Source organism: Acomys minous (assembly GCF_964271855.1).
Source record: "Acomys minous genome assembly, chromosome: 13".
NCBI classification, from domain to species: domain Eukaryota; kingdom Metazoa; phylum Chordata; class Mammalia; order Rodentia; family Muridae; genus Acomys; species Acomys minous.
Genome location: NC_140495.1, coordinates 56,955,460 through 56,970,022, shown reverse-complemented (window position 1 = coordinate 56,970,022; position 14,563 = coordinate 56,955,460). Strand labels below are relative to the sequence as shown.

The following is a 14,563-nucleotide window of genomic DNA, read 5'->3' as shown; positions in this document are numbered from 1 at the left end:
TAACAAAGCTAAGATGCGAACACAGCCATTCTGACTTTTCATCTTCACTTAGAGTAGTAACATGCACACCATATTAAGGGGTGCAGTCCCATGAATTTCTGGTACACCCACTTCCTCCCCATTGAACTTTCACTCTGAGTGGCCAAGACAGAGTTACTCATCCTAGGCTCTGTAATTCTACGGCGTGGACGGGCTGCCCTGTGCCCTGGAGAACGTTCACCATCTTCTTCCCTCCGTTCTATCTGCTTCGTGATGATCCTATTTGTCTCTAGAGAGGTGCAAATGTCCCTCGGAAGCCAAAACTGCCCCAGGTGGAAATGGGAACTCACAGTCCCTGAACTGAGTCAAGGAGAGTTTCCTGTTCTCTGAAGGCAAGGCGTCTGAGCTGGGGCTCCCTTCTCAATGACTGCAAGGCCAGGAGGACACGTGGGTGTGGGAGAACAAGAGAGCTCTTTGATTGACACCTGCCACTCTCTTACTGAGCTTGTCCTATGCTTGACAGATGTCCAGAGGGATTCTGGAAAATTCCTGACAACTTTTAGGCCTCTTGGGTTTCAGCAGCTCCCTGGGAGTTCTCTTTTCCTCATAATAGCTCATCAGAGAAGGCATCGGGACGACAGTAGGTAACAGAGAAGCCTTCTCTGCCCAGTGTCCGTAAGTAGCTGGGATTAGCAACCAATCCCTCCAGGGTCCTCAACTACAGGAAACACATGGCCAGCATCCCGATGAGTATCTCCTAGGAGACTGAAGAGTATGTGAGGTGTTCATGCCTGCCCCAGTCCCCGCCCCGGGGGAGGGGGCAGTCCCAGAGCTGTGACTCTGCTTGTCATAGGAAGGCCTACAAGGCTCCACCATCACTACTTTGGGGCAGGTTGGTAAGCGGGTCCTGAACTTCTGTATCCTGCACACACACACACTGTCTGATGCTCTCCATCTGTGGACTGGCACCTTGGTCTGAGAAGAATCCTGGCCTCTGTGTGTTCTCTGCCACTCAGATGAGAAAACTGACACTTCCTTGGGAAAATAGTTGTGTACTGTGAAATAACGCCATGTGTCACAGAGAAAATGCCTTTGCTGTTCTGTGTTCCCATAACCCATATTGGCAACAACCTCATTTTACGTACAAAGAAATACACCCAGAGTTTGAGAAACTTAGCTGAGTCTGGAGAGCAAACCCAGCAAATCCATGTTGCTCAGGTTAGAGTTATGTGTGATTCCCACGCAGAGTGTGTAATGTGTGGGACGTGTCGGGGCAAGGTGTGCTTCCGTGTGTGTGTGTGTGTGTGTGTGTGTGTGTGTGTGTGTGTGTGTGTGGCTGGAGGGGAGCGCCCAGGGCCTGAGGGGAGGCAAATAGGTTTAGAATGCAGAATTGCTCACCCTGGCCCTAATCTAAAAAGCCTTTGAGTGCCTACAGGAGCTATAACTCTCCTCCACATGTTTGGAAGGCATGGAGACTTTTTAAAGGGGAACAGCCCATGGTGATTCTGGGCAGAGAACTGGACGGGGGTCAGGAAAGGGTCAGGTTACCCATGGGAGTTCTGTGCCAGGGGTCTATGGTGTGAGAACACCTGCCCAGTATTTACCCTGGCCTGGGTTCAGTTCCCGGTGCTGAAAAAAAACAACAATGTGAGACTGGTGTGGGCTGAGGGAAAGTAAGAGCGCCTTCTGTGGAGACGGTCGAAACTCACTGATCAAGTTGGACAACATGACTGACATTTTTCTTCCTTCCTGTCGGGTAGGGGTGGGGTGCAGGCTAACCAACACCACCTAATACCCAGGAGGCAGTGTGTGTGTGGAGAACAATCTCTACTGTGCTGGAAGACCCGTGCAGTTGTCACGGGAGACAATCTAGAGCCACCTAGTAAACAGCGCACCGGAGTCCACTTTTGGGGAGAGCCCACAGTGTGACTCAGAAGTGAGAGTGGCCAGAATGGTGACCACAGTATAGTAACAGTCTTTGTTAGAGTTTCTATTGCTGAGATAAAAACATCCAGGCCAAAACCAACTTGGGCAGGAGAGCATCTTACACATCTACACCACGGTCTATCACAGAAGGAAGCCAGTGCAGAAACTCAAGGCAGGAACCCAGAGGCAGGAAATAGTGCTGAGGACATGGAGGGTGCTGCTTACTGGTTTGCTCCTCATGGCTGCTCAGCCTGCTTGACTATATTTCCCAGGACCACCAGCCCAAGGCTGGCACTGGTAACGGTGAGTTGAGCCCTCCCAAGTCAAACGTCAATCAAGAAAACGCACCACAGGTTTGCCTGTAGGCCAGTCTGGTGGGGGTTATTTTCTCAATTGATGTTCCCTCTTATAAAAGGACTTTAGCTTGTGTCAAGGTGACATCACACTAGCCAGGACAGTGACCAAAGAGAAAAAAACAGACTCAAAACAAGCACAATGCCCTTCATCAGGTGGTACACATAGTAGGCAGTGCTTAAGATGACAGGGCCCGAGCCACTCAAACTGAAAATGAAAGAGGTGTTTGATTTACTGTGGACTCCAAATAGCAAATGGCAAGCCAATGTGGGTAGCATGTTGTGATGAGAAAAAAAGTCAATCATGTGCCTATCCCAGTATGTGAGAGGCAGGCCTGCAGCATGGCTCTTCCTGTAGGGCAGGGTTTAGATGACACTCAGAGAGAGGTAGGGAGGAGGTGTCTGTGTCTTGTATATTTAAAAAGTCTCCTAGAAACATTATTTGTTAACAACCCAGTACTAACAGTGCAGCTACATGATGAAATTGAGGTAAGTGTTAAGTGCAAAGCTCACTCAGAGAAAACCATGAAATCAGGGTAGAACTTGGCAGTTGAGGGCGTGCAAGGGCCTGGATTCGACCCCCCAGAACCATGAAAATTAAGCAACAGCAGCAGCAACAACAACAACAACAATAGGACAGTTGGGGTCAAGAAACGTTGAACAGTTAAGTTTGGCTTTGAAGACTAGAAAAATCAGAGAACTTACTGGAAGAACAATACATAGAATGCCAAGAAAACACTGTGCCTGCAACACAGGATAAAGAAAGGAGTGGAAACCTAGATGTGAAAGGCACCGGCTGCTTCTAAAAAAGAAGAATTTTGACTAGACAGTCCTTTGTGGCTTCTCTGAAAATGTGAACTGAAGTCTAGCTTACGTGTTTATCTTGTTACAGAAACCATTTTGTTTATCAGCGATAACGGAGCCTGGAACATGTTGAGATGTGTGTGTGTGCTTTCCGATAAATATAGAAATGCAAAGTCGCCTCTTGGGTTATTCTTACAATCACTTCATCTAAGCCAGTGATAGCCTTGCATCTCAAGACTAGCTGTGACTTCCAGTTTGCTGTCACTCTTCGTGTTATTTCTTAGAATCTACTCCCCCCCCACACACACATTCTAAACCCACTAGGGTCACTCTTGGTTGCACTCAATAAAATGAAAATTAGAATAAATTTTACGCACTGTGAAATTCTCCCTTTTTGTTGTTAAGTCCTGAGCTTTAACACATGCTTGGATTCTTGTGACTGTCACAGATAGGATACGGACTAGAGAGAGCTAACACGCTAAAAAATTCACTTGTCCTAGCCCTTCGTGACGGGCTTCCCAGCCACCTCTGGGAACTGCTGATCCGTCTCCTTCCAGATTTCACTTGGGAGAGGTCGCTGAGCTTGGAGGAGGTTGGGAGTCCCTGATCTGAACTCTTTCTCCGCAGCGAAAATGTCCCCATTTCTGAGAGAGTCAGACACTGAGGAGCACAGGAAAGGCCAGAAAACAAGGCCAGCAGCAGCAGCAGCAACAACAACCACCATCCTCAAGATACACATGGGTGTTCTTCCAAAAGAATCAGGCTAGGCCAGGGAGACTGAAGCGTGCGCGGCCTTGGCGTGTGTGAGGTGGGCTGTTAGGTTTTGTCAGCTGAGCCATCAAGGAAGGAGGAACCTCAGTAGAGAAAAATGCCTCCACCAGACTGACTGACAGGGGAGGAGGCAGCTCGCTGGAGGCAGCGCCACCCCTGGGCAGCTCCGAGGACAGGAGCCTGGAGGCAAGCCAATGAGCAGCTGTCTCTATGGCCTCTGCTCCAGTTTCCTACTCCCCACCCCCCAATTCCTGCCCTGCTTGAGTCTCTGTCTTGGCTTCCTTTGATGATGGACTGTGACCAGGGTGTGTCCGCTCAATAAGCCCTTTTCCCTACAAGTTGCTGTTGGTATTTTTATCACAACAATAAAAAGCAAATTAACACACAAGATAACCTCTCTACCTTCTTTTTTAAAAAAAAATTATTTTGAGATAGAATACTGCGAGGCTGCAGTGGCTGGCCTCAAATCAGCCTGCCTCTGCCTCCCAAGTGGCTAGAATTACAAGCGTGTGCCAAAATACCTTGTTCACAGCAAACTTTTCCTGCTTTACGTGTTTCAGAAATTTTCAAAACATGACACCACCTCCTTTTAAAAATAATTCCTACCATGTGTGCATAAAGCTGTTTCCTGACCTGTAATTTAGATTCTGAAATGGATTGGTCCGACAGGACGAAGGATAATGTCTGGGGAAATGAACAAGCTCGCTAACCATTGGCCATTTTCCTCTCAGGGCAGAGCAGCAAATTGTGGCTCAGGTCTATAAATAAGCCTCCTGGGCTCCTGTGCTTATTACAATTTCTGCGCCTTCTGTCCTCATCCCGTGCTGAAAGGTCTCTCCTTCCCTTCCAAGGGAACACATGGTTTATAAAGATGGACAAGGAAAGCATCAGCGCAGGGGACAGGGCAGCTGCAGTCACCTGAGCAGCGTGTACAGCTGTGTACCCAGCTGGGACACTCTTTCGACACTCGCACTTTATGACGCATGCCTAGGAGGAGGGTGGGACACACAGCAGCCTAACTGTGAACTCGGGCACCACAAGAAAAGAAAGCGCAGGAATTAATTACCGGGTGGAAACAGATGACCGGCGTCATTAAATCTTTCATTGGCTACATGTTTTATGTGAAGCAAATTGCCCCCAGCTGCTGTAGTTTGGGAGCGGTGAGAATGAGTGTAGACGTCCTTCTAATGAATGAAACCACGGACAGTGTGGGGACCATTCCACACGGGTGAGGCTTAACCACACAGACCCGAGCTCCGGCTCTGGCCGGTCCCAGGCAGCCTGCAGACCACAAGGTACGGTCGAGAAGACGGGGACCAGACAGCACTCACGGCCCTGGCATTTGTCTCTCATATCACACCCTCTGGGAGGATGGGCTCCTATCAGACTGTTAGGAAGGATGAGTCCTCTTCTTGTCCCTTCTCAGGAAAATATAAACCATTACCTGTGCCCAGGAGAGGAACCCAGATGCTTTCACTTTGGAAATCAGTTGCTATGGATTAAAAACTGTCAACGGGCAGATGGGTAAGATAACTTTCTACTTAAGCAAGGTCCTCACTAAATGAAAAAAGTCTCACCTTTTTGTAAAGCAGAGCAAAGCACAAAGCACACCATCCCAGGCGAATTCATTCATTCATTCATTCATTCATTCATTCATTCATTCGACCAGGGCTCCACAGTTAGGCCAACCTTGCTCCTGCCGCTGCTTCTCCAGGACATCTTATAGAGTTGAAAAGTTCATACGTAACTAAGGGGCCAAACGTCACCCCTGGGGTTTCTCCCTTTCCAGTTCTACCTGGGACCCTGAGCCCTGCTCAGTACCAGGCCCCTGAGAGACATTTCCAGTACCGGGCTATGAGCAAATGGTACTGAAATCAAGATTTCACCTACAAAGTGACTCTCTTTGCCATTAAAACAGCTTCCAAAATTGCTCTACAGCTGCCTCTGTAACACACTGAAAATGTGCAGAGCGGGCCACCGTCGGGGACTGGACCCGTCCCTCAAACTCCCTTGCTGATGTCGCGACTGAGCCAAGGGCTCTGGGACCAAGAAAGCTATCCACCCAAAGGGCTGGAACCTTCCACACCCCGAAGGAACTAACTCCATGCTTTCCTCACTTCCTAAGTGGACACAGAGAACACCAGCGTATCTTTGAACCTGCGTTGGTGATGTTTTCCCATGTCTGCATCTGCCTTCCCGGGTGCTGGATGTCTCAACAGAGCCACCAAACTTGGCCCCTTCTCTGTCCCACAGTGCTGTACTTAAGTGGACTCTTGGACTTATGGGAGCGACTTAAAAATAGCCTGGAACAATTTAAAATAAAATTTGCCATGGAAAAGACCAAATCTCTCCGTTACTGGCACAAATGTGCATGCACCCCCCCCCCCCCACACACACACACACACACACCAGTTGTACAGGGTTATTTCCCATTAACTGGATGAGCCAGCAGTGAGTGGCTTCTTTAATTGAGCTGCAGATACCCACTTCGAGCAGATTTCTTTTGATCCAGAACATCATAAATAAATCAAAGGGGGATAAAAACCACCTTATTTTGCCCCTGTTCGTCTTAAAGACAGTTCCCTTTAAAGGTTATTAAACAGTGTCCCAAACCTAACGCCTTCTCCCTTGGGGGACAGGAAGTAAAGGCTGACCTTCTTATGAATCGGGTCCTGCACAGTATGACTGCCATGTGAGGCTGTTCTGCAGAGGGGAAGACATTTTCACCTGGGGCATAAGGTCAGAAGAACCCTCACAACCCAGAAGGAGATTGGATCCAGGGAAAACCTGCATCAAAATTAGCACCCACAGTAGCAGAAGCATTTGCACCCCCATTTAGAGCCCAGGAATATTGCACAAAATCAGTTTTTAGATTTTCTCTATTATTTCTACATATGATTTCCTGTATGTATCTGTTTGTAGCATGTGCACGTCTGAGTCTGGGTGCCCTGCAAAGGCAAACAGGATGTCAGAACTCCCGATGTGGAGTTACAGGCAGTTAGCTGGGACCCAAACGCTAGTCTTCTTCTGGGGCAGCAACTGTGCTCTTAATCACTGAGCCATCGCTATAGCCCCATTTGGTTTTCCAGCGATAGTGATTGAACCCTGCGGGCCTGTGCAGGCACGAGCTAGTGTGAGCCTCAGCTCCTTAACTCTCAAAATGTCAGCGGTGCTACGAAATCTCTACCTTTTCTTCCAATTCTCTTTGTACTAAGGTCTATACCTGTTCTTACAGCCGTTGTGGTTACCCCAGCAACACGGTCCAGCAAACACAGCTTCCCTCTAGCCCGTCTATTAGAACGCGCCTTGCTCTTACCAGCTCCCTGGTGGGGTGCCTTCTCCTTCCGGGGCTCAGGAGGCAGGATGACTGGTATGAGTCTCTCGGACTCCTGAGGGCTGGCATCCAGGCCTGTGGGTGGGTATGGCAGGGTGAGGCTCGGCAGAAGCGGCTTCCTGGGTAGAGGTGGCTTGGTACCAGGCAGCTCGGGAGACCTAGTCTTCCCTTTGCCTTGCCCATTGGGGGACCTGGAACCTCGCAGTGCAGGGGCAGCTCCGGCATGGCTCTGTTCATCCTTGGGGAACAGAGTAAGGCCTCCTCTCTCCAGCCTGACTTCGGCGCTGTACCTCTTGATGGCTTTGGCCTCCTGAGCGGAGGCGTCTCTGTATTTGAGCGAGAGTGAGGTGGACCGCAGCTTGACTGGGAAGGGGTTCTGTTCCTCCTCAGGGGCTGGCTCCTGCACCGAGGAGGCACATGGCTCAGTATCCTGGAGGCTCTTGCCTGGTCCTGCCTGGCCGGCCCCCATGTCCCCTGAGTCTTGAGGGTCACCACCCATTGCTTTCTGGTCCTGGGGCTCTGGCAGCGCCTGGAGGTCATCAAGAGCTGCCTCACTCCTCCAGGCAAGGCCGCTCCGTAGCAAGGGCGCACGGCCCCCTGAGGGAACATGCCCAGAAGGTTCCAGAAGACGAGAGCTGTTGGCACGGGCACGGGCCCTGCTCGAGGTCACGGAGAACCTCTTAACGCTGCGCTGGGGTTCAGCGCTCCGCTCACCCTTCCTGGCCTGGGCTGTCCTCTCCGGACCTCCTGAGATCGCAGCCTGCGCAGGCCTGGGGCGGGCCGGGGGCACAACTGCTCTGTTCTGAACTACGGGGCGGGGCTCTTTCAGAGGAGACTCTCTGGGAGACCCACTGAGGACCGAGGCCTTGTGCTTCAGGCAGCTCTTGGGTCCCGGAGGGCTCCGGGCAGGGACTGTGGAGGACTCTGTCCCCGCTCCCTCAGGCCTGGGTACCACCAGGGTCAGCTCCTCCTCCTTTTGGGCACTTTGGTTCTGTCCTTCTGTATCTGAAGGTGCCTCCAAGTTGGTGTCTGCGATCGTCTCGGGAGGTGGTGTCTCTCTCTTTGGAGGTAATGGGTCCCTGTTAGGAGTCTCCATGCTCCCTTTGGACGGCGTCACATCCCCTTTAGAAGGTGACACGTCTCTCTCTGGGGGTGCCGTGATTCTCTCAGGAGGCACCACGTCTCCCTCAGAAGGTGACATGCCTCTCTCTGGAGGTGCCATGATCCTTTCGGGAGGTGCCATGTCGCTGTTGGAAGGTGACGTGTCTTTCTCTGGAGGTGCCATGTCGTCCTTGGAAGGTGGCATGCCTCTCTCAGGAGGTGCCATGACACCCTCAGGAGGTGGTGTGTCTCCCTCAGGAGGGACAGTATCCCCTCCGGGAAGTGTTGTGTCTCCTTCAGGAAATGCTGTGTCTCCCTCAGGAGGTGCAGAGTCCTCTTTGGAAGGTGCCATGTCCCCCTCAGGAACATCAGTAGATGGTGGGGTTTCCACATCTGCAGAAACACAAGCAACCTCCTCAGACGTGCTCTCCACTAGGGGACACAGGCCCCCGGGGGGCAGCGCTTCCTTCTGGATTTCACTGCGAGGAATAGGGTATGTGGATGTTTGTGGCAGAGAGGCGGACTCCGAGCATGGGACTGAGACTGCCATGGGCTCAGTGACCTCTGGCGTAGCTGGGCGGCTGGAGGGTTCGTCTCCAGGACCGCCTCCATCCTCCATGCTTGCGCTCACTGCTGTACTGTGCTGTAGGCGAGCACGCCTGGCACAGGCCCCGCCAGGGAGCAGCAAGATTGCAGGTCCACCGAGCTCAGGCCTTCTGCCCAGCATGAGATCCCGCTGCCCAGCACCAGGGTTCTCTGCTGTGCTGACCTGGAGTGACGGTTTCTCTTCATAGTCTTCCTCCTCCAGGGTCCATGACAGGTCACTCAGGGACTCAGACTGTGCCCTCTAAGAGAAACAGAGGTGACAAACAGACAAACATCACGGTGCCGCAGATATTTGACAGCCTACCCCTTCCTTGCTTCCTCCAGGGCTAAAAATGTGGTTTAGGAAACACAGTAGCTCTCTCAAAGGCTGGTGCTGAAGTAAATGTCCACACACAGGAATCTTCAGCTGCCCTTAGGGTTTTACATGGACACTTGGCTCATAAATCCAGCAGAACAATGGCAGTGAGGCCCTCAACACAAACGCCACTCCTGCAGCATGGGGGGGGGGGCGGTCATATAGCACACTTTTAATCCCAGCACCAGGCAGGCAGAGACAGGCAGATCTCTTTGAGTTTGAGGTCAGCCAGCCTGGTCTATATATCAAATACAATACCAGCTAGAGCTATATACAGTGAGATCCTGTCTTTAAAACAACAACAGCAACAACCCCAAGAAAAAAAAAAAAAACAAAACAAAAACCAGTAGCTCATGCATCCAAATGGGTGCCTGGCTAGGGCCAAGCAGAGGGAGTAGGAGCCACAAGGAACAACTGTCTCTCCTACTTTGCGGTCTCCGTTGATGTCATTTCGTCCTACACTTATCCGAGTCAGGTATGGGTTGCTGTTGTCTCTTTGCACTTGGGAATCCAAACCAAGGAAACCTTGGTCAAGACTGAACTAACTGGTGGTAGGTGACCAGCGTCCCAGGTGAGCAGGCACTCGCTGGTCCTAGGCTCAGCACCCAGGCATAGGACATGGCTCTCCAGGGATGTGCCCTCCTCGAAAAACCCAGATAAAATTCTTTACAGGTCATGTCTATCAGATCAAACATGGTAAACTGTGAGCCACAGAATAAAAATCCAAAACTTTCCGTCTTAAGCTCCCTGCTCTTAAACACTCCTGTCAAGCAGGGATCCCGCCACGGTGCCAGATGCTGCCTCCAGCTCTCTGCCTCCAGGACAGACTACCAGCTGCTGCCAGACTCCCTCAAGCTTTGCCTCCTGTGGAGAGACTCGCCCGAGCTTCTCTGGCTCTCTAATGCCCTTGTCACCTTACACAGCCTCCGGCATATTTTTTTCCTCTGAAAGATTGCTGGGATTTGGATATGGCCTGGCTTGCTCTTTGTTGAAACACACTCCTTTCAGGAAGAAAATGAAAATCAAGATTGACTCAGGCCATGCAAAAACACTCTGTGAAGATGAGTCAAAGGTTAAGGGTCCTGCAGTTGATTCTTAGACCCTTTGCGGCCTCAGACTTGGGCACTGTGCAGGTTGTTGCTTTAAGCACACCCTGCCCTTCTGGTTTCTAAGGTAGGCGATGTGGCCCTGGGTGCGTTAGAGCTGGTTCATGTGGCTGATGTTTTATTATTATCTTTGTGATGCGTGGGATCAAATCCAGGGAACTCTTCTAATCCTGAGCTACATCGCCAGCTGTGACTTTAACGTTTTTCCAGCTGACATCTCCTTGCTAAAGATCACGAAAAGTCTGGGGTGTTTGTGACCACACCTAAGCTAATTTTTCCCAAAAAATTCACAATTCTTTTCTTCTGGATTTCAAAAGAAGTTGAAGGAAGACATCTATACAAGATTTTTTTTTTTTACCCCCCAGAGCGGCAGGTTCTTGACGCGGTCATATCACTGGTCTTTTGCTTCTGTAGGAAATTAGTAATGTGGAGGCCTCCATGGGACATGAGGGCTCATGATTTCAGATGTCAAAGAACCTAAACCAATTCAGCTGACGCGTGGGGATCCAGCACGGCTAGAGCGCCTTCCCGATGAGCCACTGGCTGCTACAGGAGGTAACTATGGGAGACAGGGCAGGATGAAGGCTGGCATTGGGAGCACTTGGGTGCTGGGTGGAATCCAAAGGGTAGCTTCTGCATGACCTGGGACCTCTGGCTAGCTGCAGCAGAGAGGCGGTCAGCCTCCCCATCACTGCCAGGGTACACTGTGTCCACTCCATCTAGACAGTCTCCCTGGCATTTCCTCCTGTAAGACGTCAAGAACTTTGGCACTCTGGAACCAGAACTGCTCAGATGCACCAAAGATGTAGCATCAGTTAAGGCCAGCAGTATACCTGTGTCACCCTGCCAGGAAGTACACAGGACATTGTACAGTAATCCCTAGGCGGATGGTGCTGCCAACCCATGAGCAGTACAGCGGGCCCGACAGGAGGCACCAGTCTCTGTTTGAGCTCTGGATCCTAGGTTTGGCACCTCTTCCTGTCACCACACAGGACCTAGCCATCCAGTCTCAGTGCTCCTATTAAAATGTACTGTCAGCATTCCTTATTCTTGGCACTGCCTGGCTGGGCCGGAGGACCAAGTGGTATAAGGACCTTCACAGGCATCTTGCTCCAACTACACCTGGAATCGCAGGCAGAGTGTGGCTCTGTGTGGCAGGGTAAAACACTGAGGCAATAACCAGCAGCTAACCCCCCCAACTTGTGCTGGGGGTAGGGCCAGGGGCTCAACCAAGTGCACTCAGATGCGTTTCTACTTTGTAATAAGAATCAGTCTTGATAGCCAGGGTTCCCTTGTGGAAGACAGAGGTTTCTTCTTTTAGTAAAAATACTTTTTATTCTTTTTTCCCTTGTCTTTTTTTTAACGTGTGTATGTGTCTATGCTTGTATGCTGTGTGTACATGTGTGTATATGTATGTTTGTGCATATGTGGGTACACTGTATGGACGCATATGTTTATAGGTACCTGTGTACTCGATGCCTGGCATTATCCTTAAGCCATCTTCCACCTCATTTAGTGAGGCAGGGTCTCTCAATCAAACCCAGAGCTCATTGATATGGCCCGGTTCACACAAGTCAGACCCTTTGATGGTAGAATTAGAGGGACTGCCACATACACACAGCTCCAAACACTGCTTCTTCCATTTGCACGGTACCTGCTGAGCTACCTCCCCAGACCTTATTTTTTTTTCCCTTGTACTCTTAACACAGTAGATCTCAACCTTCCTCATACTGTGACCCTTTAATGCAAGTTACTCACGTTGTGCTGACTCTCTCAACCATAAAATTATTTCATTGCTACTTCATAACTGTAATTTTGTTACTGTTATGAATCATAATGTAAATATCTGATGTTCAGGATGTCTGATACGTGACCCCTGTGAAAGAGTCATTTGATGCCCCCCCCCCCAAAGGGTCATGACTCACAGGTTAAGAACCATCACTTTAGAGCTTATAAAGGATTCAGAGCCTTAATGCCATGGAGTGGAGAATTTACACCCTGGTGACACAGCCGAAAATACCCCAGCAAGGAAAGCTGCGTGGATTGGAAGGGGTTAATGTAGGAGCTCTGGGAGTGCCTGTGTGTTGGGGCTTGGGAAGATGAAGAAAGAGGTCTTGTGTGCTAAGGGGGACTGAAAGAGAAGGAAGGGTAGGATCCCGCTGTCCACTGGAGCCCAAAGAATCAGGTCTCTATAGAAGTGTCCTGTGGTTGGACGGTAGCCGAAGGGGCGGGATGCGGCCCTTTGCTACCACTGTACCACGGCAGTCAGCGTGGAAGCCTACAGAAGGCCATCAGGGCGGGAGGCAGGCCTCTGTGGCTGCATGTACTGACGGGCAGATGCCTCCAGTGCAGCTCCTGAAGCTGAGGGACGGTAGCGACCACTAGGAAAACAGAGCCACCTCTGAGAACTTGAGAGAGCCATGCCTGCTCTCTGTCAAATAGGGAAGGGGGAAAAAGAGAGGACAGAGAAGGAGTTTAAATTAAGGATCAACTGTGTTTTCAGGTTTTTCCCCAGGTTGACTTAGAATGGATTTTTTTTTTTTTTTACAAAATGGGATGAGAGCTGCAGCAATGCTGAGGGTGGGGAGCAAAGAGGGATGCTGCTGTCCGCTCCACAGCAGCTCCACGCCACAGGAGTTCAGGCATGTCTGGAGCGCATCAGGTTCCCACGGCATGTGGCTCTGTCTACACACTGGACACACAGAATGGATACAAGTTTCCCGGTAGCACTAATCTGAAGGTAGCCCCCGTACCCCAAAGTCTCCCTCCAGTACTGATTCCCGAAGCACCTCCCACATGCCAAACAGAAAACTCACTCTCTTCAGGAAGTCCCTGAAACCAAAGAGGGTCCCGCCATTTGTCTCTAGCTGAGATGTCTAACCTGTCAGGAAGTCTCCAGCACCTGTGATTGTGCCTTGAGGTCAGGACAGAGGAGATGCTACTCTTTCAAGTCCTTCTCAGTGTGAGTCATTCTCCCTGGCCATGCCTGCCCTGTCCCCTGCCCCCCACCTTCTCTAGAGCCGAGGCACCTAAGCCTGGTCAGGATAAGAGGAGTCCAGGAATGGAAGGTGTCAGGCTTGACACATGACACGGTGGATTCGTGGTGTTTGTGGAATGGACAAACCCACGCAGGTACTAATTAATGTCTGAGTGGGATGTTTATCCAAGGGAGAGATGTCCGATTCAAGGTTCAAAAGATGAGCAATACTGCCATTCCCAGTGTGACCTTATCTGCCATGGAGGTGCTCAGAAGGGACATGAGGCTAGGCAGTGGTGGGACTGTCACGCTGCCCATCTCACCCTACACAGAGGAGGAAGGACAATTACCGAAGACAGTCGCCTCATTTTACTTGACCGTTGGTTGCGGGGCTTAACCAGGAGCTTGTGTTTAGCGGCAGAGTTATCCAGGCAGGAGGAGAATTCTGGAGGTTGGCTGAAGTCAACTGAAGGTGTCTGGCTGACAAGCAAGGTCCGAGAGGAGACGGGGGCATTGCTGCTCGTGTGGTCAGGAGACTGCGGCCCGGATGAGGACACTAGGATCTTCATGGTAAAAGGAACAAACACACTAAGCATTAGTTTAGTGACAAGGGGCTGAGAATGCTGTTTTACCATCTCTCCTTTGGTGTGCTTCTGGGCTATATTTAGACTGTACCTGGGAAAGAATATTTTCAATTGGTGCTTGACAGGGAATGTTTTAGTTTTTGGTTTTTTGTTTCAGTTTTTGGAGACAGGGTTTCCCTGTGTAGCCCTGGCTGTCCTAGGCTCACTTTGTAGACCAGGCTGGCCTCGAACTTACAAAGTGATCCATCTGCCTCTGCCTCCTGAGTGCTGGGATTAAAGACATGCGCCACCACGCCTGGCCCCAGGGAATGTTTTAGAATGCCCCTTTAAAGCAAGTGACTAAGAGGTCAAAGGGCAAGGGCAACGCTAAGGCCATAAGATTTTCTTAACAACAAAACAGACTAGCCCAGTTGTCTCCAGGGGTAAAAGAAACTGCTGTTTTCTTCAAGCTGGAATGTGGCCCAGTAGTGAGATATCAGGGTGCAGGTCACAGGAAGCACCAGCCCCCTGAAAAGCTTTTCATTTGATAAGCTTTCTTTGTTCATTCTAAAAGGTCTTTACAGCCTCGCGGGGAGCCTGGCTTTCTACCACCATATGGTGAGCTCACCTCAGGGAGGAATGGCAGTAAGCAAATGTGCCACCAGTAGGGAAGTGGCTTCTGGCAACG

General features: G+C 50.5%; 1 protein-coding gene across 6 annotated transcripts in view; it reads right to left on the bottom strand.

Annotated features, from left to right (window-relative positions):
• CRACDL (CRACD like) overlaps positions 1–14,563 on the bottom strand; it is a 117,897-nt gene that overhangs the window by 13,169 nt on the left and 90,165 nt on the right. For all 6 annotated transcript variants that reach the window (XM_084753638.1, XM_084753639.1, XM_084753637.1 and 3 more), the window contains 2 exons: positions 13,663–13,875; positions 7,150–9,115 (listed from right to left, as the gene is read on the bottom strand). In XM_084753638.1, coding sequence (XP_084609764.1) covers positions 7,150–9,115; positions 13,663–13,875 — 2,179 coding nt within the window. The remainder of the gene's footprint in view (positions 1–7,149; positions 9,116–13,662; positions 13,876–14,563) is intronic.